Source organism: Sinohyriopsis cumingii, unplaced genomic scaffold, assembly GCF_028554795.1.
Source record: "Sinohyriopsis cumingii isolate HCF-2022 unplaced genomic scaffold, ASM2855479v2 utg002256l, whole genome shotgun sequence".
Classification (NCBI taxonomy): domain Eukaryota; kingdom Metazoa; phylum Mollusca; class Bivalvia; order Unionida; family Unionidae; genus Sinohyriopsis; species Sinohyriopsis cumingii.
In genome coordinates this window covers 250,831-277,170 of record NW_028316171.1, presented here as the reverse complement: position 1 = coordinate 277,170, position 26,340 = coordinate 250,831, and the positions used below count along the sequence as shown (strand labels likewise).

At 36.9% G+C, this 26,340-nt stretch overlaps 1 protein-coding gene across 1 annotated transcript in view; it reads right to left on the bottom strand.

Moving 5' to 3' along the window:
- Positions 1-2,106: 2,106 nt before the first annotated feature.
- Positions 2,107-26,340, bottom strand: part of LOC149770850 (uncharacterized) — a 91,915-nt gene continuing 67,681 nt past the window's right edge. The window contains exons 14-16 of the mRNA XM_089949028.1: positions 21,845-22,104; positions 11,690-11,966; positions 2,107-7,925 (exon numbers count right to left, since the gene is read on the bottom strand). Of these exons, the coding sequence (XP_089805154.1) occupies positions 6,031-7,925; positions 11,690-11,966; positions 21,845-22,104 (2,432 nt within the window). The 3' untranslated portion in view covers positions 2,107-6,030. The remainder of the gene's footprint in view (positions 7,926-11,689; positions 11,967-21,844; positions 22,105-26,340) is intronic.

Below are 26,340 nucleotides of genomic sequence, written 5' to 3'. Positions count from 1 at the left end.
TAAACTATCATCAACATGGCTATGATTAACCTCTATGGTCCTCAGACCAAGTTCTCTCTCTGAATCAACATGGTGATGTTTCATCTACTGTAAAAATAAGTCTGTTTATAATAATCTATTGGTCTACAAGCAATTCATCCATTGTAAGATGTTGTTACTGACACCTGTTTCGGTCCACATGTAATTCAGGTCTAACAAGTCTTTTCATAAATGTTTATTGGTCCACAACTAATTTTCAGTTGCATCAAGTCTGTTCAGAAATCTGCACTGGAAAGCAAGCAATTCGACTGAAAAAAATATTCTCTTTAGAAATTGGTTTGTCCACATAATATTCAACTATTCAATCTCTTCAGAATATATCAGTACACACGTAATTCAATTGTAAGAAATCTGTTTAGAATCTGTTTTAGTTCACAAGTAATTCAACTGTAAGAAATATGTTCAGAAATTTGTATTTGTCTACAAGACATTCAACTGTAAGAAGTCTTTTCAGAATCTACAACAATCCAGAAGTAACTCAACTGTAAGAAATCTTTTCAGAAATCTGCATCAATCCACAAGTAATTCAACTGTAGAAAATAAATTCAGAAATCTGCTTCAATCCACAAGTAGTTCAACTGTTGGAAATCAGTTCAGAAATCTGCATCAATCCACAAGTAATTCAACTGTTGGAAATCAATTCAGAAATCTGCATCAATCCACAAGTAATTCAACTGTCAGAATTCTATTCAGAAATCTGCATCAATCCACAATCAATTCAACTGTAGGAAATCAATTCAGAAATATGTTGTTGTTGTTGTGGGCTAAATACCATATTTCAGCACATTATACCTAGCAACCAGTATATCTGGTGGATGAAGAACTATGCATATCCCAAGAACAACCACTCAACCACTGGAAGCTACTGGCAGGCTTTCTCACATACCATTGTTGGCCAGGCCTGCGACCTCAAAACTATGCAGACAGATGTTAACTGCCAGTGATCTGTAAAAGCGAACGCCTTGGCCAGTCAGCTACCTCGGGTGTGGATCCAGAAATTAGTGCAAAAACAAACTGCAGACCAGGTGCCAAAAGTTTAACATACTGACCACTGTACACACGTTTTATTCACCTGCCCATTTTTATGATAAATGTCAATGATATGGGCAAAGCGCATGTCATTTGTCAAGGAAGGTAATTTATTATGAACAAAATAAAATAAAAAGTTGCAAGACATTTTTTATAAAAGCTGTGTTCTAATTACCATACCTACATCACATTATTGACTAATACTATAGTCAGAACACTGGTCATAACATCACATGCTCCATGTCTTATGGTGAGTATGATACTGTAGTCATTAGACTCGTCAGTATTTTAGCACTATCACAAATCAAATGCTCCATGTCTTACAGTGTGTAGAGTGCTAGATTCGGTTTCTTAGCACTATCACAAATCGCACGCCCAATGTCTTACAGTGATAGATATTTTAGAAAACTATTCATAGCTTTACAACTTTTCACGTTAATAATAAATGTTCAGAGAGCTGGGCCATAGAGAACAATCACAAACCCTGGTGTATGAAAATCTGTGCCTCTCCTGGTCTTGTTCAAACAAACTTTTTCTTTTATGAAATTAAAAAGTGATGTTCGGTCTGCGCCTCCTTACGGGTTTGGGCCCTGGGGATATATCTCCAGTCACCCTGCCCCCTCTTGTCAGTCATGACAGGGAGATAATCACTTGAACAATCCGTGCTACACATCATCAATTTCTATTGATATCATGCTTCATTTTTCCCTTATAATAAATAATATCAAAAGTCCCTTAAAGGGACTAACACTCTATTGTCTGCATATTGTGGCAGACATGTTGGATGTCAGAGTGTTACAATTTTCATTTTGGACCAGCTAAATACAATATGTCTTTTGGTGAAAAACCCATGATGGTATGGCCATCAATTCATGAGCAGTGATTAAAAAAATTTCAAGTTGGCTGTCATGGTGTTCAACTCGAGTGTAAGATGGGCATTGTTTTCATTTACGGCCAACCAAATAACACAAATCTTCTTAATAAAACTACTCCATGTATATATAATCTTCCATTTCTATGCAGAAGTGATTACAAGAGTTTCAAGATGGCAGATTTATTGGATATCAGAGTGGACCATTTTTATTTAGAATAAACCTCAACATCTAGTCTATAAAGCAACAGAGATAAAAGACAATAGAATAATGTAATGGACAAGCATACCATAAGCTCTTCTGGTGATGAGCAACAGATATACAATACTGTATAACAATTGTAATGGACAACAAAATCATAATCAATAGAGGTTAAATACTGTACAACAATTGTAAAAAACTGTACAATAGTTGTAATGGACAACAATATAATAAGCAATAGAAGTAAGTTACTGTACAATAGTTGTAATGGACAACTTATCATAAGCAACCGAGGTAAAAGTCTACAATACTTGTAATGGACAACCATATCATAAGCAATAGAAGTAAGTTACTGTACAACAATTGTAATGGACAACCATATCATAAGCAATAGAGGTAAAAGACTGTACAATAGTTGTAATGGACAACAATATTATAAGCAATAGAGGTAAAAGACTGTACAGTAGTTGTAATGGACAACTATCCTTAAGCTTTTTTGGCCTATGAGCAGTAGAGATAAGATTGCACAGCAAACGTACATCTTAAAGTTCTACAGCATTTGTACTTTCCTTAACTTCTGTAGTTTAGTTTGTAATCAGCACATATATTCTTAGCTTGTAACACTACTGCCACCAAACAATTCTTGGCTTTTAAATACCACAGATAGACAATCAATCCCTTTGACAAATTCACTTTCTGTCAAAAGACATGAAGGAAAAAATTCAACCCATCCAACATCTAATCAAAATATTACTCCATTTCTTTCAAAAATATGAAACAATAATTTTACATGCAAATTACTTATAGAAGTAATGCAATTCTCTGTCAGCTATTTTAAACATGTCTTAATCTAAATACGTTCTCTTACTTCAAATAAAACTGCCACTAAGCTATCTGCCATATAATATTGAAGAGAGGGAGTCTGGTCCAGGATTTTTAATAAAATAATAATGCTTCAGAATAGATTAAATAAGAAAATGAGAAACAACCCCCATTTTCCATATTACATGGAAGGTTCTTATACCAGTACAGGTAGTTAACAATGCAAACTGGAAAATTACTCACATCTTACAATCTCACAAAAAGTACATTTCCTATGTAAAGGAACTACTATATGCAAATAAATTGGAAATAATTATAAAATCGTAACTGTACTAAATGGACAGAAACAAGAGGATCAAGGTAGCCTGACATCATTCACCTGGCCAACATAATGTAACCAAAGAGCAGGCATATTTAGTAGTGCAAGAACATAACAGTGAACCCTGTACATAGATAAAATTAGGGCAATAAGAGTACTAATAAGCTCAATAAATGGAATGTAAGACGGTCCCAATGTTTTATGTGTAACTTGCTCAATATCAAGTCTGAGTGACAGACTGATATCCCAAGTTGGAACAAAATCGAGCCAGAAATGTGTCCTACAGCATGGTAACAAGTTCAGCCAATCAGATTCCAAATGACCTCAATTATGAGTGTATTTTGCTCTTATCAAACTCATTCATGATCTTAGTAATGTAAGTTTATATTCTAAGTTTATTCAAAATTCAATCAGGAATATGGCCTCAATTATGAGTGTATTTTGTTCTTTATTGAACTCATCCAAGATCTTGGTGAATAAGTTTATATTCTAAGTTTTATTTGAATTCAATCAGAAATATGGTTTCCAGAATGGAACAAGCAATTATTGATGGATCAATGACTGATTCAGGGACATGATATCATCTCAACTGGCCTTATGGTTTAGTGAACTAAAATGTATAAATGAGTTATTCTGCATTGAATAAAGCTCTGAACCATTCATGAACTGATACTCTTCTAGACTCAATTAAAATTTCATTCCAAATTGAAAAAACATCCTTTTTCCAATTGCCAACCATGTTTATATTAAAATAATATATGCTTCTTATTGCTAAAATATTTAGAATATTGATGCATATCAACATCCAACAACACAAAAACAATCACTTACCAGTATAACAAAGCTAATAAAAGAACAAATAACTGCTAGTATCGACCACTCCAGTGGCTTAGTGGTTAGATTGCCCGCCTTTGATGCGGAAGGTTGCGGGTTAAAACTCCAGCCGAGTCATACCAAAGACTTGTAAAAATGGTACTAGCAGCTCTCTCACATTGCGCACAGCATTAAGAGATTAGTATTAGGGCTGGCCGGTCTGGTGTCAGGATAATGTGACAGTGGGACATGTTCCTACATGACTGCGGCATAATGTCCAAGTGCTAGACACCAATATAGACTGCCACACTGCAGACATCATAGTAATATGACCAAACAATTGTTAAAGCTATGTTAAAACTCCAAAAACACACATACTCACATAAACACAAACACACACACACACAGCAGGTATCATGCACAGGAGAAACATACAACACTTATTAATTCTCATTACAAGCAGTTATTTTTCAGACATCAATAACTGTCTTTCCTGCATGGCCAGATGACCAATCAATTTAATAAAATAAAAGATAAAATCAGAACAGTATTTGTCAGCTCATTGAGAACACTAATTGTTCTCACCGCACCTGACGTGGATCACATCAGAAATTATTTACTGGTATTACAAAGCAAATACAATGTAAATGATATCACAGAGGCAGGTATGTAACCAGTAATAACGCTCAGTATAAACTGGTGTTTATCAAGTATTAATCTATAACTGTCTTATATGCATGGCTACTCAGGTTAGTGAAATATTAAAGCTAAGAACAAAAATGTGAAAAAGTTATTTGTTCTCTTTGAATCCCAAACACGTCATGAAGACAGTCATTTCATATTCATGTAATGTTTCTATCACTTGAAATGATCATGACAGTGTTTCAAACCTGAATGGATGATTTGTCCCTAGAATGGAGTCATCAGATTCGCCATTTTAAGCAATCATATCATTTGCATTAGGTTAGAAGATTAATGTTTATGTACTGTGGGTTCAAGTGAATCACCCATGCTGAGATTATAAGGCTATGACTTTGATAAGAGATAATCATATCTGAACTCATAATCCAGTGGTTCACAATCACGTCTGTAGTCATTATCATGACATATATGAACCCATAATGCAGAGGTTAACAATCATGTCTGTAGTCGTTATCATGACATATATGAACCCATAATCCAGAGGTTCACAATCATGTCTGTAGTCATCATCATGACATATCTGAACTTGTAATCCAGAGGTTCACAATCACGTCTGTAGTCGTCATCATGACATATATGAACTCAGAATCCAGGGGCTGAATATTATGTTTAACATCGCAATTATAACATACCTGAACTAATGATCCAGGGAATGATAATTAGAGTTTGAAGTCTCACTCATGGCACATATGAACCCAGGATCCTGGGATTGACAATTAAGTCTGTAAGTTTAAAGTCATAATCAAAACATTGCATGATAACTTATTGTAGCTATAATTCCTTTTGTTAAGATATACTAATGAAGCATGTACAAAGATATATTTACATTATTTACATCTTATGATGTTTGTGATCATGTTTTGCAAAATCCTCCAGTTAAGGGGTTGACAAATAGGTCTGAAGTCATAATCACGTCATATCTGGACTCAAGATCCAGGGGCTCAAAGTTAAATCTTAAGTCTTAATCACAACATTGTACAACAGCTTATTTATGTTAGTTACAACTAATAACAATGCAATCAGACATTGCAAAATCCTCAAATTAATCTGGTTGATTGGTTTATTATAAGAATGCCACATTGATGGAGCTTATTTTGTGCAATCATGTATGTGTATACTATCTCATGTTTCCATGACATTGTCTGTAGCTTTACCATACAGATTGATTCTCCTAATTCCATGTCATAGCTTTTCTATACAGACTGAGTCCACTTTGATACTCTATGAAGATATTTACGAGTCACTGTCATCAGATGTTTTCTTTGATTCTTGGGATTGACTTGAAATGAAATCCTGAAAGAGTCTTTCAAGAGTTTCAACCCTTCTGGGAAATGTTTGTAGTGTATCAAGGAAAGATGTACCTTGAACTGTTGAAATCTGAATGCCTTGAATTTCTCTTAATATTTCATTTTCAAAATCTGGGTCTCCACACTGCTTACTCAGAGCTACCAGTGTTGTGCAGATGTCATTCCAAAGTGTCAGGTAATCACTTGAATTCACTGTGACTGATTTTGCATGAGCAAATATTTCATTTCTTTTATCTCTCAAAAACTGTATCATGTTCAATTGCTGCTGACTTACAGTAAGTACAATGTTTGTAAATAAGGCAGATAAAAGTGAAATATCATAATCACCCAGGTTGGTACTTCCGCCCTGTGGAAACAAGATGTTCATTTGTGATTTATTTAGTATTCTGTTCTTCTTTAGATCGTCAATATCTATTTTGTTGCTGGCAAGAAATTGGTCAAGAGTGCAGTTTGGAGTAACTGCATGATAAAGCAGGAGCCGTCTAAGGACCCTTGATCCAACATTTACCAAGAGACATGCAATGTGCATGAACCTGTCAGTATCATCAACTGCTGGGGGTTGTGTGACATCAGCTGATGTGGAACTTGATGTTGGGGTTTGCATGACATTAGTTGTGGAACCAGATCCTGGGCCTTGAATGACATCCGTTATTGTTGATGCTGATGTTGGGGCTTGCATGACATTAGTTGTTGTGGAAGTGGATGTTGGGCATGGTGTGGATCCAGTTGTTGTGGATGGAACGGAACCAGATGTTGGGGCTTGTATGACAATAGTTGTTGTGGAAGTGGATGTTGGGCATCGTGTGGATCCAGTTGTTGTGGATGGTATGGAAGAAGACATTGTAGCTGGAATTACATTAGTTGTTGTGGATCCAGATGCTGAGACTAGCATTACATAAGTTGTTGTTGATCCTGATGTTGGGGCTTGCATGACAATAGCTGTTGTGGCAGTGTATGTTGGGCATGGTGTGGATCCAGTTGCTATGGATGGTATGGAACCAGTTGCTTGGGCTTGCATGACATCAGTTGTTGTTGATCCTGATGTTGGGGCTTGCATAACAATAGCTGTTGTGGGAGTGGATGTTGGGCATGGTGTGGATACAGTTGTGGATGGTATGGAACCAGATGATGGGGCTTGAATGACAATAGCTATTGTGGGAGTGGATGCTGGGCATGGTGAGGAACTTGTTGCTGTGGATGGTAGGTAAGCAGATGTTGTGGCTGGCATTACATTAGTTGTTGTGGATCCATATGCTGAGGCTGGCATTACATTAGTTGTTGTGGATCCAGATGCTGAGGCTTGCATGACATCAGTTGTGGTGGAACTGGATGCTGCTGTTTGCATGACCTCAGCTATTGTGGATGTTAGATATGATGCAGAACCTGTTGTTGAAGTTTGCATCACACCATTCACTGGTGCAGAAGCAGATGTTGGGACTGACATAACATCAGCTGTTGTGGAAGCTGATGCTGGAATGTGCATGGCATCAGCTGTTGTGGATTCTGATGCTGCAATTTGCATGGTATTAGCAGCTGTGGATTCTGGTATTGGAGCTTGCATGACATTAATCACTGCAAAATTGGATATCGAAGTTTGCACGATATCAGATGTTTTGGAACTGGATGTTGTAGATGATGTTGATCCAGTTGTTGCCGATGGTGAGGCATTGGTTGTTGGGGCTTGAATGAGACCAACAGCTGTGGATGATCTCGAGCCAGATTCTGGGGCATGCATGACATCTGCTGTTGGGGCTGGAGTGGGAACATCCGTTTGGGCTGGTGTAAAATGGTTTGATATGTCTGGCAGAAGAACTACGGGGGCTGAAATAGAAAAAAAAAGAAAGATTCTGATACTATATTTATACTGTTTTCCAGGTATGAAAATATTTTAATACAAGAAGAGAAATGTAATTACCAAATCCAATTTTACAATTCTATCATAATAAAAGAGATATCTATGAAATCTATCTACTATCGATATATCTATCTATCGATGTGTGTGCTACTTTAATAGGATTAAAGTCTATTTTTATATGTGGACAAGAGGCCCAAGTTGATCTTATATCACTTATCTGGCCTATGTAGTATTGTAATATATAAATATACCTTTGATGGTTGTGCTAATAACTTTAACCTCTACCATCAACTGCAGTAAGATCTTATTAGTAGTGGCTGAAGCTCAGCAAATTAGATGCAGTATGTAAATATACACAGGGTTTGCACAGCCAGTTAGATGCTGGATTATCATAAACAGATGCCCCGATTTTGCTCACAAAAATGATCTAACATGTTCACAATTCAAGTCCACTAACATCATAGTTTGCTTACTCATACATAGATATTTTGATCAAATAAACATCTTCACTTCATAATCTAAATTTTAGAGACCTGTTTATTAAATTTATATTAACCTTTATTATAGGGCTATATTGTTTTGTAATACACGATGCTGCATGGCTAAACTGCTTGAGGAAAGAAATGAAAATTGCACTCTACTGTTAATTTTCTGTATTTTAATTTGGCTTGTTATTTTGCCTTTCCTACATTAATTTTTTAAATACGGTTGAAATAGTGAGTTATCAGCATGCCACCTATTTTTGTCCATCCACCATGTACTCGGAACTCACACTTAACACCATTTTCAGGTTCAAAGTCACTTGTATCTCCACTACCACTTTCCGAGCTCCAATAATCTGATCTATTTCCAAATGTTAAAAATAGACTGCCTTCATCACTTTTATTAAACAGTATCTACGAAACAATATTGTCATCTGAAGATGAACTATGCTGGGAAGAAGACATGTTTGTATTTTATTTTATGAATTCATACAAATCAAGCACAATTCACACACCTGCATGCACTAGCAGCATCTATGGCAAGGAACATTTTGATGATATATGCCTAGAGTTATTCATAAGCTATTTCTCAAATCTGGTTATACCAGAGGCATAGATCTTCATGCATAAGCCTACTTACCAAATCTTATAAAAATCGGTGTAGACATAAAACATAAACTTTAAGAAAGCTATTTCACAATTGTTTTGAATGGGAAATTATCAATCTGCACATACCACATATTATATTTATCTTGATTTTATACACGCTGACCAACCATGGTCCACATGTTGCACATGTCTACCTTGACTTTATACACATTGACCAACCATGGTCCACTTGTTGCACATATTTCTACCTTGATTTTATACACAGTGACCAACCATGGTCGACATACAATATATATCTCTATCTTGACTTTATACACCAACCAGTCATAATCCACATACCAGGTTATATATTTGTTCGTCTTTGTTAAAATCACCATGAATAACATTATGATGCTTATTTTCATTGTCTGATACCTATTCACACTTTTACAATGATTCCTATGATATTCTTAACCACTTGAATTTACAATATGATGTTTGTCATCTCACATAAAAAAACACAAAAAGCATTCTTGTCTTCTTTCTCAACACATACACACACACACAAGACAATTTTCTTTTTTTTTAAATATTTCCCATACATAGGTACCATGGATAGCTACCCTACGCATCCCACGAAATACCCTACAATTCCTTTTTTCCTAAATAAAAACTGTCTTTATATTAAAGGTTTCAGCTAAACTTTTTTTAATATAGTAAAGGATGATAGCCTGAAGAAAGAGAAAGACTATATATATATATATATATATATATATATATATATATATATATATACACACATGCACATACACACAAACACAAGTTTTGTTTCATGGCACAAAATATATGTATCTTTTAGATAAGAGAAATATAAAATTAATTGCACTGCCTGACTCTAACAAAGTTACAATTATTCATTTAAGAGAAAAGGTGTACGGGAAATTATGCTTATTTCAAATCCACTGGCTTAAATCCTGGGTTCATAGCAGCAGAAGGCACAAAATTTAAGTAAAATCTGATGTTTCTTAATGGCATTAAGGTCACCCTACCCACCCATAAATTACTAAAATGATCAAATGTAAAAAAGTAGGAGTCAAACTTCATGAAGGAAAAGCACATATAATATGGCTCTAAATGAAGCTGCCAATGTACAAAGGCTGGTTTTGGAAATGTGTCTGACTCGCATTCTCAACAGCAGCCATAAAACATAAGCATCCTCTATACTGGAAGCTATCATTTAACATTAGCAACCTTACTATGCCAAATACTGCTTCTTGGTTCAAATCGCTAGATGTACGTTATATTCGCGTGAACAAACTCTTATGGTTCAAATCGCTAGATGTACGTTATATTCGCCTGAACAAACTCTTAAGATAACAACCGTAATATACTTAAAAAACAATCCCTTGCTGATTTGTAAGTCTTTTTAAGGCTAACATCAAGCAAGGTTAAATATTGAGGCTAATGTAAGTTTGTTTTAGGCTAATGGTTAAATTTTTAGGCCTTTTCATATTTTTGAGGTCGGGATTGAACCCTTTTAAATCATTCAAAAGTTCTTGCACAATCCCCCCAAAACTGAATTAACATTCCATACAAAAAGAACATTAATTATTATTTGCTATTCCCAATTGTTTCTAGACGAGTGTTTCTGGCAAAAACTATATGCAGTAATTGATACTAAAAATATTAGATTAGAATCTCTTGTAATTATGGATGTTGAGGCAAAATGCATTGTCCAATCCAATCAGTTTGGTAGGTTAATTTGTAATTTCCATTTAATTAGTTCATTAGTTTCTGATACTTCAGTGTCTTTCACCAAGAGATACTATAATTTTTCTGCAATCCTTTCCTAGTACCAGGGAGAAGTAAAGGATTTTTCTTTAAGTGATGTTTATCTCACCACCATGCACGATACTCTGGTCATATGCTCTTGTTTGCTGCTAAATATTTGATATACAAATATTATAGCTGGTAGCAGTTGATATCAGACTATTTACTGACGACATTTTCCATTTAAAATGCTTTATGTTACTCAGTTTTGTCCTTTCATAGATGGGTCAGCTATGATATGCACAGTATGATATATGATCTCTATGACAGACTGCATTCTTGAGTACAGTATGATATATGATCTCTATGACAGACTGCATTCTTGAGTACAGTATGATATATGATCTCTATCACAGACTGCACGTTTTGCAAGACCACATTCTTTTGGTAGATTTAGGTGGTCTTCCTTCATATCCTATCTATGAAAGAATACATGTCTCGAGTACAGTATGATACACAGTCTCTATGACACACAGCACTCTTGAGTACATTATGATGGATCATCTCTATGATAGGCTGCATATTCTGAATACAGTATGATATATGATCTCTATGTCAGACTGCATTATTGAGTATAGTATGATATATGATATCTATGTCAGACTGCATTCTTGAGTACAGTTTGACCTGCAAGAAGACATGCTGTTGACAGATTTAGGTGGTTTCCTTCAAGATGTCTTTGTATTTCAAAGGAGTTTGACAATAAAATCATTATTACTCAAACCAAATAATATAAAATTACCAAATTTTTCCCATTACTTAACTACTCTACTCCTCAACAAAAGGATTTAAACAGAACTAAATATAATTCTAGTTACTTTAAATCTTACCTATGGGTTGTAATGATAGATAATGGGATTCCCAGATGTGCCCTAGGAGAATAGGCATCCCCTGAAAACCTCTCTGTCCAACAACCCACACAATGTTCTCATCAGGGCCAGAGGATGGTGAGCTCATTACAATGAAAATATCCATTTGTAGTTTCCTAGCCATTGCAACCACCACCACATGGTCTGCCCATTCTCCATCCCTGGCCATTCGTGTACAGTAGTCATTGTATGTTTCATTGTAGATGAAACCATCCAAATGTATGGTGCCTTCAGATGCCTGAGAAGATGAGAAACATTCAGTTCTGTACTAGTTAACAAAATCGATACTAAATTCATTAAGACAAGGATGCTGATACTTTATTCTTTGATTAGTTTATTGCGTTTTCAACAGTCACTGAACATCACATGAAAACATCATTTTGTCATAAAATCATTAAATGTTTCTCATATTTATTTCATCATAAAAGTTATATGAAACTAATAAGCGAAAACTGTCATGGTCATTGATTGCATGGTGTGTTACCTGAGTTGCTGATTGCTGAAAAGTTCATTGTTCATTAAATTTCAAACTCACAGAGTAAAAGTCTAGAGAGTCATATAATGATATGGTATGAAGTGATACACTTCACCAGGATCAGTCAAATGCCTGCCTAACCAAACAAGCTTCTTAATGATTCAGTACCATTCCATACTAGATCATTAACATAATACAACTAAAATAACCTAATTTCCTTTAAGGTTTGATCCTCAAATACTTTAAGAAAGCAAATGTTTAAGTAAATTATGTTTCTCCGAGAATAATTACAATATCACATTATGTTAGGAATATTAGCCTGCTACCTCACGAATCCAGCCCTACAAAAGATACAAAAATGTTTTATCTTGTCTGTTTTTGATAGACAAAGGGCAGTAACTCTTGCCCATTACCTCACCTTGATATTAGTAGGTGTCAACAGCTTTTAGCTGAGCGAAACACTAATGTGGATCCTTGTATGACACAGGGACATTGAGAGGGTTTTTAAGTAATGTGATTAAGTATTCTCAGAGAAAAACAAATTCTCCTTCGAATATGTTCCCCAATCACATTACGTAAGAAGAATATGTAATAGGAAGGGATACTGAGCATTAGACTTCTACCTCGTGTATCCTTCTGGGGATAACTCATTTTCCTATTGACACAAGTAACACAGCCTGGGATACGTATATCTGGAACTCTTATATGGCAGTGAACATAAATTTGAAATCTTCACACCTACAGATTCACGGGCGATTCCAGCAAAGCCATCAGTCTGTGATGATTGATCGGTTGGGTCTGATGGATGTCAGTGCTGCTGCCACCGGCTCTACCCGATCCAAGTGTGTCTCTACAATGCTAAATGTCTGAGGAAAAACTCGAGAAGGTTGATTCTGCAAGCCTGTCAACAGCTTCTAAAATATCTCAGATTGAAATATTGCATTTGACTTCAAGGCTCACAGAGATGGTTTGTACCTACACGAGGCTAGTCTGATTGATACAACTCAGAGCAAACCAAGTGTACGACTAACTTCAGCCAGGAATAAAGGTCGTGAAGCATGATATCCTGTGTTCTGGGTCACAGAGATTACTTGAAACTTCAAAGCAGTAAACTAAATGAGACGATTCTGATCTAGTGAGACATCCAAGTACACAAAGTCTACAACAAACTTCAGAATGGGCTTGAAGTGTGATATCATGTGTTCCAGCTCACACTGGAAGCAAGCATCATTTGCATGTTCCATGACATATTTCTGTGCTCTTCAAGCGAGTCCTTGAGAGTGTGAGTCCTTGAGACGATTCTGATCTAGTGAGACATCCAAGTACACAAAGTCTACAACAAACTTCAGAATGGGCTTGAAGTGTGATATCATGTGTTCCAGCTCACACTGGAAGCAAGCATCATTTGCATGTTCCATGACATATTTCTGTGCTCTTCAAGCGAGTCCTTGAGAGTGTGAATAGGATCTTACATTATTCTGTTCTCAACCTGGCTAAAGAAAAGAGCGAGCAAGGGATGTTTGTCTACTGACAGACGGTAACCTATTTAGGGCTATAAAGCCTTTGTTATCATGAGAACTACCGAACCATATAATCTGAACGGAAGGAAATTCGGCTCGAGATAAAAGGGTATTCAGCCCTCTCATCCTCAACGCAGAAGCTAATGCTTTCAGGAAATATGGTCTTTACAATAGTGACTTTAGCGATCTGTAGGCTAGAAGTTTGATGGGGTTTGAATCGAGTCAACTTAAAACCCAGGACTGGATCCCTCTGGAGACAAAATAAGGGATATTGGTCAAAGAGACCACTATTCTCTAAAAGATCCGATAGGTCTCTATTATCGCACCTAAAACATGTTTGCTATGATGCCAGAATGAGTCCAATATCATTGGGCGGTAACCTTTGGTAGCAATTGGAGCCCGACTGTTTCTCCTCAGACAACAGAGCCAGAGTGAAGTCTGCCAGTTGAGGGATATAGGCACGCAGAGGGATGTTACAGTTGGTTACTCTCAAGATTCTCTCCACAAAACAAGGTTTGAATTGTCTGAGTCGCAAGGCTGCCCTGGTTAAAGTCTAGCATGTAGAAGAGGGCGGTCAATTCAGGTTGGACAGAATCTTCCTGGGTGTAATATAATTAGGGAAAGTAGATCGGTGATGCATGGCTTGTCAGCACAAAGAAAGGCTATCAGCATCATCTTGCAATTTTGACCTTGCAACTTTAGCACTGCAGGAGAGGCGGCAGAGGCCCCAAACCCTCCCAAATGGCTGATAGTGCATCCCACGACCCACGCTGTTGTGTCTGGAACTAGGGAGACGAAGGCAGGTAACTTTTGATGCCACCTCATCACCAAGAGGTTGATCAACGGATGTTCTTGAAGTGCATAAATCCGAGAAACGACCAATTGGTGGATGGGGCCATGCCATGTTAAGGACATCACCACCTCTGGATTCTTTATAGGTCAAGTCACTGATGCAGCCAGAAGGTGTCTAATTATAATGCTGATATAGAAGTTGTTGCAACTACATAAAAAATGCCAAGTTATCGGACCAAAAGAGGGCAGTTATATCCCCAGATGCAATCTTTACAGAAATGAAAAGCATTGATGACAGCCTTCATTTCTAAGGTGTTGATGCACAGAAGCCATTCACCAGGTGTCACTGACTTTAATGAAGGTCAGCAATGGGAGAGTATTCCCACCATACAACCTGGTGGCGGTAATTTCCATTAATCTGCAAGGGATTCTTCAGCGGGATTTAAATAGTGAGCCAACCTGGATTACCCCACTGATGTGGGAGTAATCAAATTTTGGGTGTGAATGCTTGATTACGAAGAAACAAAACTGGATGCCAATGTGCTGAAAAGGCCTGCATAAAGAGACAGCCAAGTGGGATCATGTCCACTGTCTTATAATAAACAGATAAGTTGCATGAGCTCTCCCAATGAAATCCAAGTTATGTGTTCTGTTGGAAATGGACCGGACGAGTTCATCGATTCTGGTAGCATGAACACAAGGGAACATGCCAGATTGAGACGTCCATAACCAGATGGACTAAATACTGAAATGGATGGAGGTCTGACTTTCCCAGTTCAAGAAAAATCCGTCGATGATTTAGAAGAGATGGAACATAGTTCCCGCCTTGGAGTGGGGTAGAATGTAACATGTGTTTATGTCCCATGCTGCCCAGGTATGCTGCCATTGATATGGATGAAGTTGCCTGGAACAGGAAGAAGAAGCAATTCATAGTCTGAGTGTACGCCTAGAGCTGATGTTGTAGCCGAAGGGAAAAGGGGTGAATTGATTACGGTGTTTCAGTAAGCAGAATGGGGAAACTAGAGACAGACAGGGTGGATACTGACATGAAAGTATGCATCTGTCAAATCAAGACTGACGATATACTCACTCTGTTGGACAGAGAGGCAGAATGACCTAGCCATCCCCATCTTGAATAGGGTGAGGAGACTCCAGTTGATGCTGAGCCTCCAACTGTTTGCGTTCAGAAAACCAATAGTCCTGAATAAACTGCTGGGGAATGTGGCTTTAACACAATTTCATGCACCTTTTATGACTGACCGTATCCTTTGTTGTCGAAAGGCATCCACCTCCCTATCTAATGGTGTATTCATGTGTCAAGTGGATTGTTATAAACAAAACCCGCTGCCCCTTAGACTAAACTGGATCAGTGCCTCCCCTTTCTGAAGGAAAATGAAGGTCCAGTGACCTAAAAACGGGTTTCATGCTGCCACTGTACTAATGTATCATAAAAATCGATGTAGGTGCACATCTGACAAGGGGGATCACCTGTATTGAGACCGTTTTATATTCCTTCACACTGACGAGGATAGAGAGTGGTTCCAAACACCAGTTTGGTTGGAGGAGCGAGGAGGACGGGCAGTACCTGAGCAGCCTGCCTCCAATCTCCCTCTAATCTTCCTCCAGAACAATGGGTCTTGAACGGGGTCACCCTGAAAGCGAGGGTATGACAAGGTAGGAACGATGTGGATTGCATATATGTTTCATGTCATATCAAGAAGAGATTGGCCAGACTCATCAAAGAGTTGGCCATGTTATGGTGAGGAGCCCTGGTCAAATACCCTAGCAAACCTGGCCATCGCCTCCCAAGTGATATACCAGATTGCATGAAGACTCAATTCCATCCTCAGAAAAGACAGATTTGTTGGTGACTCATCACCCTCACTGTGTACCGGGTCCTCATCCGGCTCAACTTCAACTCATATCGGGTAGTATTCACAGCTCCACTCGGTTGTATCTGACCAAGACACAAGCTCTCCCTTGAGGATAACCCATGCTTAATCTAATATCCAACACTGCTAACATGTCCTGGCTTTTCAGCACTGCTGGAATCATTAGCTCTGCCAGCCTTTCAAGCCCTGACAGCATCACTGGCCATTTCAGCACTGCCAGCCTTTCCATCACTGTCAGCTGGTGTAAATGGTGTGAGGTCAGCCTAAAACGACTCAACTCACTGGGTCTTGAAAGTTATGAGATCAAATGGATCTGTTACGGTGTGTGGTCGGCTTGGGTGCTGCCAGTATACAAATAGTGTGGCAATCGCCTGTACCGGCTTCACCGGAGGCATGGTTGTACAGAAAGATTTTTCATTCAAATGTCCGGCATGGTAATGATTTAGATAGCAGCAGATGTTAACGTTACTGATGGCTTGGTTAGATGGATGGATCTATTGCTAAGATCACCGCATGAACACTTTGGCTGGATTGCCAGTATCGGCTGGACTTATGGTGCCAGCTGGGTTGCTTCTGTCAGCTGGACGACTGGTAATGTGACAACTGGTATCAGTGTGACATTATTATTATTACAGATCTAACGGATCTCTCATTAACCCTATGCACCAGGACTTAACAGTCCCGACAGCCATGTTCAGACGTGCGGGGAGGCTTATACCACCTGGGCTGCCTAAAATGGGCAAATATTTCCTAGTATGTCTGTATCTCCCACCACACAACATAGGTTGTCTCCCTTGCTTAATTCCGTCTTTCCATCCCTTCAGTGCCAAACAGGACAATTGCAGTGCATGTGCATGTCTTGCATATAGTAAACACTCCTCCTTAAATGACACATGAAGAGAGACAACAATGAATAGATTAGCAAATTACAATGTGACTAACTAGCTAATAGCATAAATGATGCTACCTGGTAGTCCAGAATGCAACTCATTATATACGATTGGCACTATATATCAGAAACAATATATTCATAATATAACACTGTAGGAGCCAAGACAGACTTTCAAGCTTTGAAAATGCATAAAGATCATTTAAATTAATATTCTACAGAAATGACCTAAAATGCACAAACTAATGCAGAAACTAGTAACTTGTTCAGATTACACTGGTCTACAATATTTTAGAAGTCGTCTGCTTCAAAGATAAAATGTGCAATTTATTATGGAGTTTGATGTGCTGAATTCAAATATGACAATTAAAACAACTGACTGGCTACTGTGTCCAAGATATTTAAGTTTTTCCATTTTACGTCTATGTATATTGTGTTGTTGTTGTTGTTGTTGTGGAGTTTAACGCCATTTTTCAGCACGATAGGCTATACATGGCGGCCAGTATTAATGGTGGAGGAAGAACCCAGAAAACCCCGGAAAGAACCACCGACCCACGAGAAGCTACTGGCAAGCTTTCTCACATGCCCACATTGGCTGAATCTTAGACTCGAACCGCCGCAGACAGAGGTGAGATGGCAGTGATCCGTAACGAAGAGCGCTTTAGACCACTCGGCCACTCGAGGCCCCCATGTATATTGTGTAGATAGTAGAGTTTTAATCATAAATTGTAAACCAAGGGCTTTTCATGTGTTTATGGGAGCTTTACATGATAATATTTCACCTGTCCAGATTATATAGCACCTTAAAAAACAGCAAAAGGGTTCGATAAATAACATTTATTATGAAACAAAAGGCAAAAAGCTAATATGTATATATAAGTACATAGTTTAGTCCTTATTCAGTGTGTACTAAGCACGTCTTGGCTCATCTCTTGTATTCATAAAATGAAGCATCTCTTGTCACTGTCCAAAAATAGTCTTCAAGCAATGATGGATCCTTTTGCCCTGATAGGTTTCTCCAGTTTTGCAATGTTCTAGTGAAATCGCTTGCCATGCTCCTCACTTATTGCTTCATACTTGGTAGGTTAAATCTAGATGAGAGTGCAAAAAATGCATCTTTAGTGACATGTTATAACCAAGGCTTTTGTATGCCTTGAGGAGGAATTCCACCAATGCTCTAGTTGTCTGCCTTGTTGTCATCGAGAAAAGCTGTTGCCCACTAACTGGAAGGTGTTGAATGCCATCTTTTCCTTTCCAGGCAGTGCACGGTCAAATGCATCACCTCGAAGAAGCTCATGAATTTGAGGACCAACAAAGACACCTTCCTTTATCTTAACTTCTCTTAATCTTGGAAATGTTCCATGTTGGTACTTGAAAACTGCTTGTATTTTGTCCATGGCCTTGACAAAGTTCTTCATTAGACCCAGCCTGATGTGCAAGGGTGGTACCAAAATCTTCCTTGATTCAACAAGTGGTGGATGCTGAACACTTTTCCCCCCAGGCTCTAATGACTGTTGGAGTGGCCAGTCTCTCTTAATGTAGTGGGAATCTTGCACAAGACTATCCCATTTGCAGAAAAAACAGCAATACTTTGTGTATCCAGTCAGCAGACCAAGCAAGAGGGTAAGAACCTTCAAATCTCCAAAAAGCTGCTGATGATGGTCATAGTTTATGCACATCAAAAGTTGTTTCATGTTTGCACAGGTTTCCTTCATCTGATTTCATGACAAACTGGAATTGGAATTGATGGCAAAACATTGGCATTATGCAGGAAAACAGATTTAAGATTTGTCGTCAATGAATCGATGAACAGGCTCCACTCATTTGGATCATGAATGATGTTGAGGGCTGTCATCACACCACTGATGTTGCAGGCTACAAGATGACCTTCGGTGAAGAATTGGACAAAATTATTTTGATAGAGATTCCAGTGCTGTAGTCTGGAGCCCAACAGATTTGTCTTACTCTAGGATAGTTCCAAACCTCTGACAAGGTCATTCAGTTCATCTTGTGTTATGAGATGTAGTTCAAAGGAAGAGAATGATATAAAATATGGGTCATGTGACATTGATGATTCAGAACTAGAAGTTTCATTCTCTTTTTATTCCTCATCTGACTCAATTGAGAATGATTATGGTGCATCAGGAACCACTAGTCCTTCTCTATGGGTTACTGGGTTTACAGCTGATGGAATGTTTGGATAATGCACAGTCCACTTGTTCTACTTTGACACCTTTATCAACTGGAGGCACCACACAGAAGTAATATCTGCTGATATGATATGTTGGCTCTCTCCAAATCAATGTCACTGCAAAAGGCATAGCTTTCCTTTTCCTGTTCAACCACTGGCACAGATTTGTTGCACAAGTGTTGCAGCATGTGTGTGTGTGTGGCCCACATCTTGTCCTGATGTCCAATCTTGCAGTGAAAATATAGGGCTTTTGTGATGAAAAGTCACTTCACCACCAAACATAGCAGAAGTATTCTGTATTGGTCAAACAAGTACAAGGCATCTCTGCTAACTCTGGCTAAACAGAAATGTGTCTCTTTGCAAAATCAAACATTGACAAATAAGAGCGCATGACACTGTATGATTTCTAGAGCTGTTATATAGCAATTTGTTCAGCATAGTTATTATTGCATCATCCATAACTTCTAGGAATAACATGATCTAATTTATACCATGTATGATGCAATACCAGCTTCAGATTGCATCATTTATTGTTGTGCCTAAAAAGCAAGTACTGTCCAAACCCAGTCATATATTTATGTAGATCAAGTCAAATGTGTAATTTAGTCATTTCAGCTTTACACTGAGATCAACTCTCTTTATTACTCACTTATCCTTTGCCATTCCCAAGTCAAGGGTAATATATACTAAACCAATAACATATCTTTAAGGCTGAAGCCAATAAACAATTTTAAGCAGCATTTTTGTTCTAGTGACCCAAAATTAGTAAACTTTGTCTACATTCATTTCAGAAGCATTTTAACTATATACCAGGTCACTAAAACAAAGCCGTAACTAACATACCTGTGAACGTGTTGTATCATGAACATATGGTACTATATTAAGCTTATGCACAATGCATGGTTAAAGAAGAGACAATGCATAGATGCTATAGACAGAACCAGAATCATGGTAGACTCCTGTACTCTGATACAAGAGACACAACTACTGGTAATTAGAAACTGTAATATGTGAAGTTACCAGGTCTTTAAAACAAAACACTGTCGTAACCACATTTTAGAGATGCTGTATAGCAGAAACAATGTTTAGATAATATAAATAAAACAGGAGTCATTGTAGACTTCCATGCTCTTAAGTTTTATTTAACTCTTAATTGAAAGTTTGCTGAAACGACACAAGAATTGTAACTAAAGCATAAACTAGTAATGGGTCTATCCTAACTAACTGATCAATGAAGTGCCATATCAGAAAACTATTGCCCTGTTTTAAGCTTATGCTGCATGCTTAGTTAATAATTAAACCATAATTCTATCAAAACAGCGTGAAATATGAATAAACAAAACATCATTATCAAGCAGCACTACAGAATTTCGCTACTAAGAGCTCTATAATGGATGGAGTAAGTGAATAAAGTCAAAGCAAAAGCGAATAAAGTTAAAGTCACCAGTAATGGTTCTGTTGTAACTAACAGATCAGTGAACTTAAACAATGATAGCATGGTGGGATGTTGGTCCTATAAGACAAAGTCCCAACAAGTGACAAATCTTTCCAAAAATTGGCAGAAATTGTATAAAAGTAGCTAGATATATCCAAACCATAAATGCAAAATGAACGTTGGATAGATCCATAGGGACACAAAAAAGAGCTGGATTGTAGGAGGCTATTGCAATGCATGTATCTCAGTACACAGTGAAGTTCAAAACTAGCAACACTGGTGGCATCAAGGGGAGGTAATTGGCAAGATTTACTCATTTGTCTATTTAAGAATAGACAGAGTAAGATGATTTCGTCTTTAATACAGTTGGATTTGCGAGGTAGCACGCCAATATTACTAACGTAATGTGACTGGGGAAAGAGAGAGAGAGAGAGAAGAGTGCAGTCCACTGAGTCCTTTAATCTATAGGATAATGCTTGATAATAACATTATAAGGATTACTAATCAGCATTATCAGATAATTTTAATGTTGTACTCTATAAAATTTCAAACCGAGGTCTACATATAAATGGTACCCATCAGCTGACTTGCATGCACATACCCCTATACCATTTCAACCAAGAGTCGCTGTTATAGGCATCAGTGAATAATAGAAACGCCCACACGTCAACCTAATAATTAATTTTCATCTGTACACATTAATCCTGGACTCATATGATATATATATATATATATATATATATATATATATATATATATACACACATACACTATGCAGAGAATGGATACATGTGTGTGAGATGATACAACCATGTTTACAGCTTCTATTCATCAAACCATTTTTGTACATCTGAGAAAAGATTTTAAAAAATGGTCGTTTAGTTCACCTTCATGATACAGTCAACATAAAATTTGTACTTACATCCAGTACTCTATTAGTCCTCATGAAGGCAACTACCTCTTGTCGTAGCTGTTGTGGGGATTTTTGTACACCACAATCTAAACGCTGAAGTTGACTGGAGACTGCCTCAAAAAAGCAATTCCCATTAGCGGGTGTTTCGTCATGAATTTCCAGCCCCACTGATAGACAGTTTAGTTCCAGTGTAGAATGACTTGAAGCAGCAGGTTGCTGTGACTTGTGTAGAAACTGGCACAGCAATTTAGGGTCTGAACAAGGGACTCCTGCAAACAAAAGACAGAAGCTTGGGCTTCAATAGCTGAAATTCAAAAATGCGTTTTGCTACATCAGCACTCCACAACACCTATCTAAACTGTGGTTAGTGGCCATTACAAATTTAGTGATCCAGGTATCAATCAAACTTGTGTAGCTACCGTATAGAAAAACCAGCTTGAAATGTTTAGTGGCCATTACAAACTTACTTATAAGTTCAAAGTCTGTAGCATGCTAAGCCATGTCTTTACATACTGACAGGACTCAAAGTTACACATAAATTTACCATCTGTAGCTTCTATACTGTCACTCTACTGACAGTTAACAAAGCCTAAACCATATTTGTATTTACGGTCACATGTACAGGTACAGGTGAGTTATTACACTTGCCAATTAAAGGATGTAAGCCACAGCAAGTGCATGTGCAGGTAATTTATAACACATCAATTATAGGTTGTGAGCCACACTACTCACAAGTACAGGTGTTTGATGCACTTGTGAATTATAGGCTGTGAGACACATTAATCAAAAGTACATTTAATTTATTACACGTATCAATTATAAACTGTGAGTCACACTAATCACATGTACATATAACATATTTTACATGTAATTTATTATACCTGTTAATTATTGGATGTGAGTCACACTAATCACATGTACATTTAATTTATTATACTTATTAATTATAAGCTGTGAGCCACTTTATTCACATGTACATGTAATTTGTAACACTTGTCTATTATTGGATGTAAACCACACTAATCACATGTACAGGTAAAGAATTAATGAATAACCTAACAGTCGTGCAATCATAAAGGGATTAGGAAATAAATTACATGTTCCCACTATTTGGTATGTATTATGTGTTGTCCACATGTATGGTTAGATGGTGCTGATGTAATTTTCAAGTCCCAAATTATGGTTCCTAAGGCCACTTGAGTTGATAATTGTCATTCGTCTTACTGAATTTTTTGTTGCAAAAGTAATCATTTTACTTGCAATGTTGAGTGCTGTTTATTTGTTATAAATAAGTCAGTCTCACGGTTGATATAGTTTGTAATTAAATCACTGAACAGATTACACAACGCAGTACAGGATTAAACCTGGACTGTTTGAATAGTAAGTTCAATTTCAAATAAAAATGATATACCACTTTATGGAAAACAGGATTTTAGCAATCAGTGACACATATCATATGCCACAATATACCTACAGACCTACATTGTTAACGAACACCTATATCTAATAAAGTGGTGTGAAAACAACTCAAGGAAAACAGGAATGGAAAAATGTGGATGCAATGTGAGCTGCATAAAAACATCAGCCACGAGTGGGTCTGATATCACTCACTGCGCTTAACAGAAAACCAACAGCTGACAATTTCACTAAGCAGGTCTATGTAGTACTGTACGTCACTGTTTCCCAAATTTTACAGGATGATATTGATTTTGCATATTTTACTGTGAACATTTATAAACTTGTTCTTAATGACATACTATAAATAGTATCTTGATCTTAATCAGAACATAATCAGACATATAGTAGATATATTTTTAACAAGCTCAGTCAATCTGATGATTGACATATTGTTAACAAGCTCAGTCAATATGATGCTTGATATATTGTTAACAAGCTCGGTGAATTAGATTATTGATATATTTTAACAAGATCAGTCAGTCAGGTTCATCCTCAACCAATACTGTGATAAAAAAGACCTATTTGACAAGTTTGATCAACAGCCTATCAACAGTAGTCTCTAGAGTGATAAAATAATCTGTATATCAGATGCAATTCCAACTAAAAAGTGTATGATTTTATTTGTGGCATGTGAAAAATCATCCAACATCTAGCCAGTATTATCCTATTTACTAGGGGTAAAATGATACATCTCAACTGTGAATCGAAGACTATGATATGATATATTATTTATACAAATATGAACTTCGTGGTCTCTTCATATTTCGAAGACCTGTAAGAGGTAATGTGGTGCCGATTTATATCTGCTGACATCTTAGTTGTACTTCCAGTATGCAGGTTATGGACATAAACGTATCTGTTCATAAGCCGTTCCCATCCTTGACAACAAAGTTGAAAAACTTCCAAACACTATCAGTTGTCAGTAATTTTCATTCAGCCTTTGAGACTATTTCAAGCTGCTCTACCTGACAAGATGCGGGACTTCTTTAGCTTATCATACCCTTTGTATTTCACTGCATGAATGCTTTAAATCATGTTATTTTATGCCTTTACATAATTTGGAATGTGTTATGATCTTATGATCACAACTGCAGAAATAGTGTAATTTTCTTGGAAGGTGTTATTGTCTTCTAATCCAAACTATAGAAATAATAAAATTTTCTTGGAAGGTGTTATGTTCTTATCAACAAAACTATATAGTGCAACTTCCTTCGAAAGTATCATGGTCATGTGATCTAAAATGTAGAAATAGTGCAATTTGGATGGTGTTATGATATTATCATCACAACTGTAGAAATGATGCACTTTTCTTGGAAAGTCTTATGATCATATGGTCTCTACTGTAGAAATAATGCACTTTTCTTAGAAAGTCTTATGGTCATATGGTATCTACTGTAGGAATAATGCACGTTTCTTAGAAAGTCTTATGGTCATATGGTCTCTACTGTAGAAATAATGCACTTTTCTTAGAAAGTCTTATGGTCATATGATCTCTACTGTAGAAATTGTACAATTTCCTTGGAAGGAGTTATGGTCTTGTGATCACAGCTGTATAAATAGTTCAATTTCCTTGGAAGGTGTTATAGTCGTATGTTCACCACTGTAGAAATAGTACAATATCCTTGGAAGGTGTTGGTGTCTTATGGTCTTGACTCTTGAAATAGTTCAATCTGCATGGAAGCTGTTATGGTTTTATCATCAAAAATGAAGAAATAGTGCAAATAGCTTGAAAGGTCTTGTATTCTTATCATAAATGTAGAAATAGTGCTATTTCCTTGGAAGGTGTTATGGTCTTATCATGAAGAAAGTAGAAATAGTTCAATTTCCTTGGAAATATTTATGGTCTTCTCATCAAACATGTAGAAAGTGCGCAATTTTCTTGGAAGGTGTTATGATCTTATCATAAAAAATGTAGAAATAGTTAACTTTCCTTGGTTGGTGTTATGGCCTTTTCATAAAAAATGTACAAAAAGTTAAGTTTCCTTGGAGGGTGTTATGGTTATGTCATCGAAAATGTTAAAATGGCGTAATTTCTTTGGAAGGTGTTACGGTCTTATCATCAAAAAATGTAGAAATAGGGCAATTTCATTGGACCATCTTATGGTCTTGTGATCAAAAATGTAGAAATAGTTCAATTTCTTTGGAAGGTCTTATGGTCTTGTGATCAGAAATGTAGAAATAGTTCAATTTCCTTGGAAGTAGTCTTATCCTCAAAAATGTAGAAACAGTGCAATTTCCTTGGATGGTGATATGGTCTTATCATGAAAAATATAGAAATGGTTCAATTTCCTTGGAAGGTGTTATGGTCTTGGGATTTCAGCTGTAGCAATTGTTGAATTGAGATGTATATAATATGACCCCTCACCTTAAAGAATAAAATGGCAGATAACTAATCATCATTCACACCTGCTAAAGACTGAACCAACTCATATAGGGTAAGTATCATTTTGTATAGATTTTTCACCACTTGTATCAATATAAATATTTACATACCAAATATGTTATGCATCGATAAAATGATTGTTTCACACCTGCAGATATACTTTACCTCATATGTTAATACGTCAAAATTGCTAATGCATTGATACATTGATGGTGTTACCACTACTACTTACTACATCTGATTACTGTTAGGTTATAAATAGTCTCTCAAGCAGTGAGATGCTCAGTCCATCAAATATAAATATTTGCTCATTAATGTGCAAATCTTTTCTATAAAAACGTCATGCTTTGAAGTCTGCCACTGTTTTATTTCTACATTACTCCTCCCATTTGAAAATGCCATGCTTTGAAGTCTGTCACTGTTTAATTTGTACATTACCCCTCCCATTTCAAAATGTCATGCTTTAATGTCTGCCACTGTCTTATTTCTATATTACCCCATTTGAAAATGTCATGCATTTAAGTCTGTCACTGTTCTATTTCTACATTACCCCTCCCCTTTCAAAATGTCATGCTTTGAAGACTGACTGTTTTAATTCTACATTACCCATTCCCTTTGAAAATGTCAAACTCTGAAGTATGCCACTGTTTTAATTCTACATTAC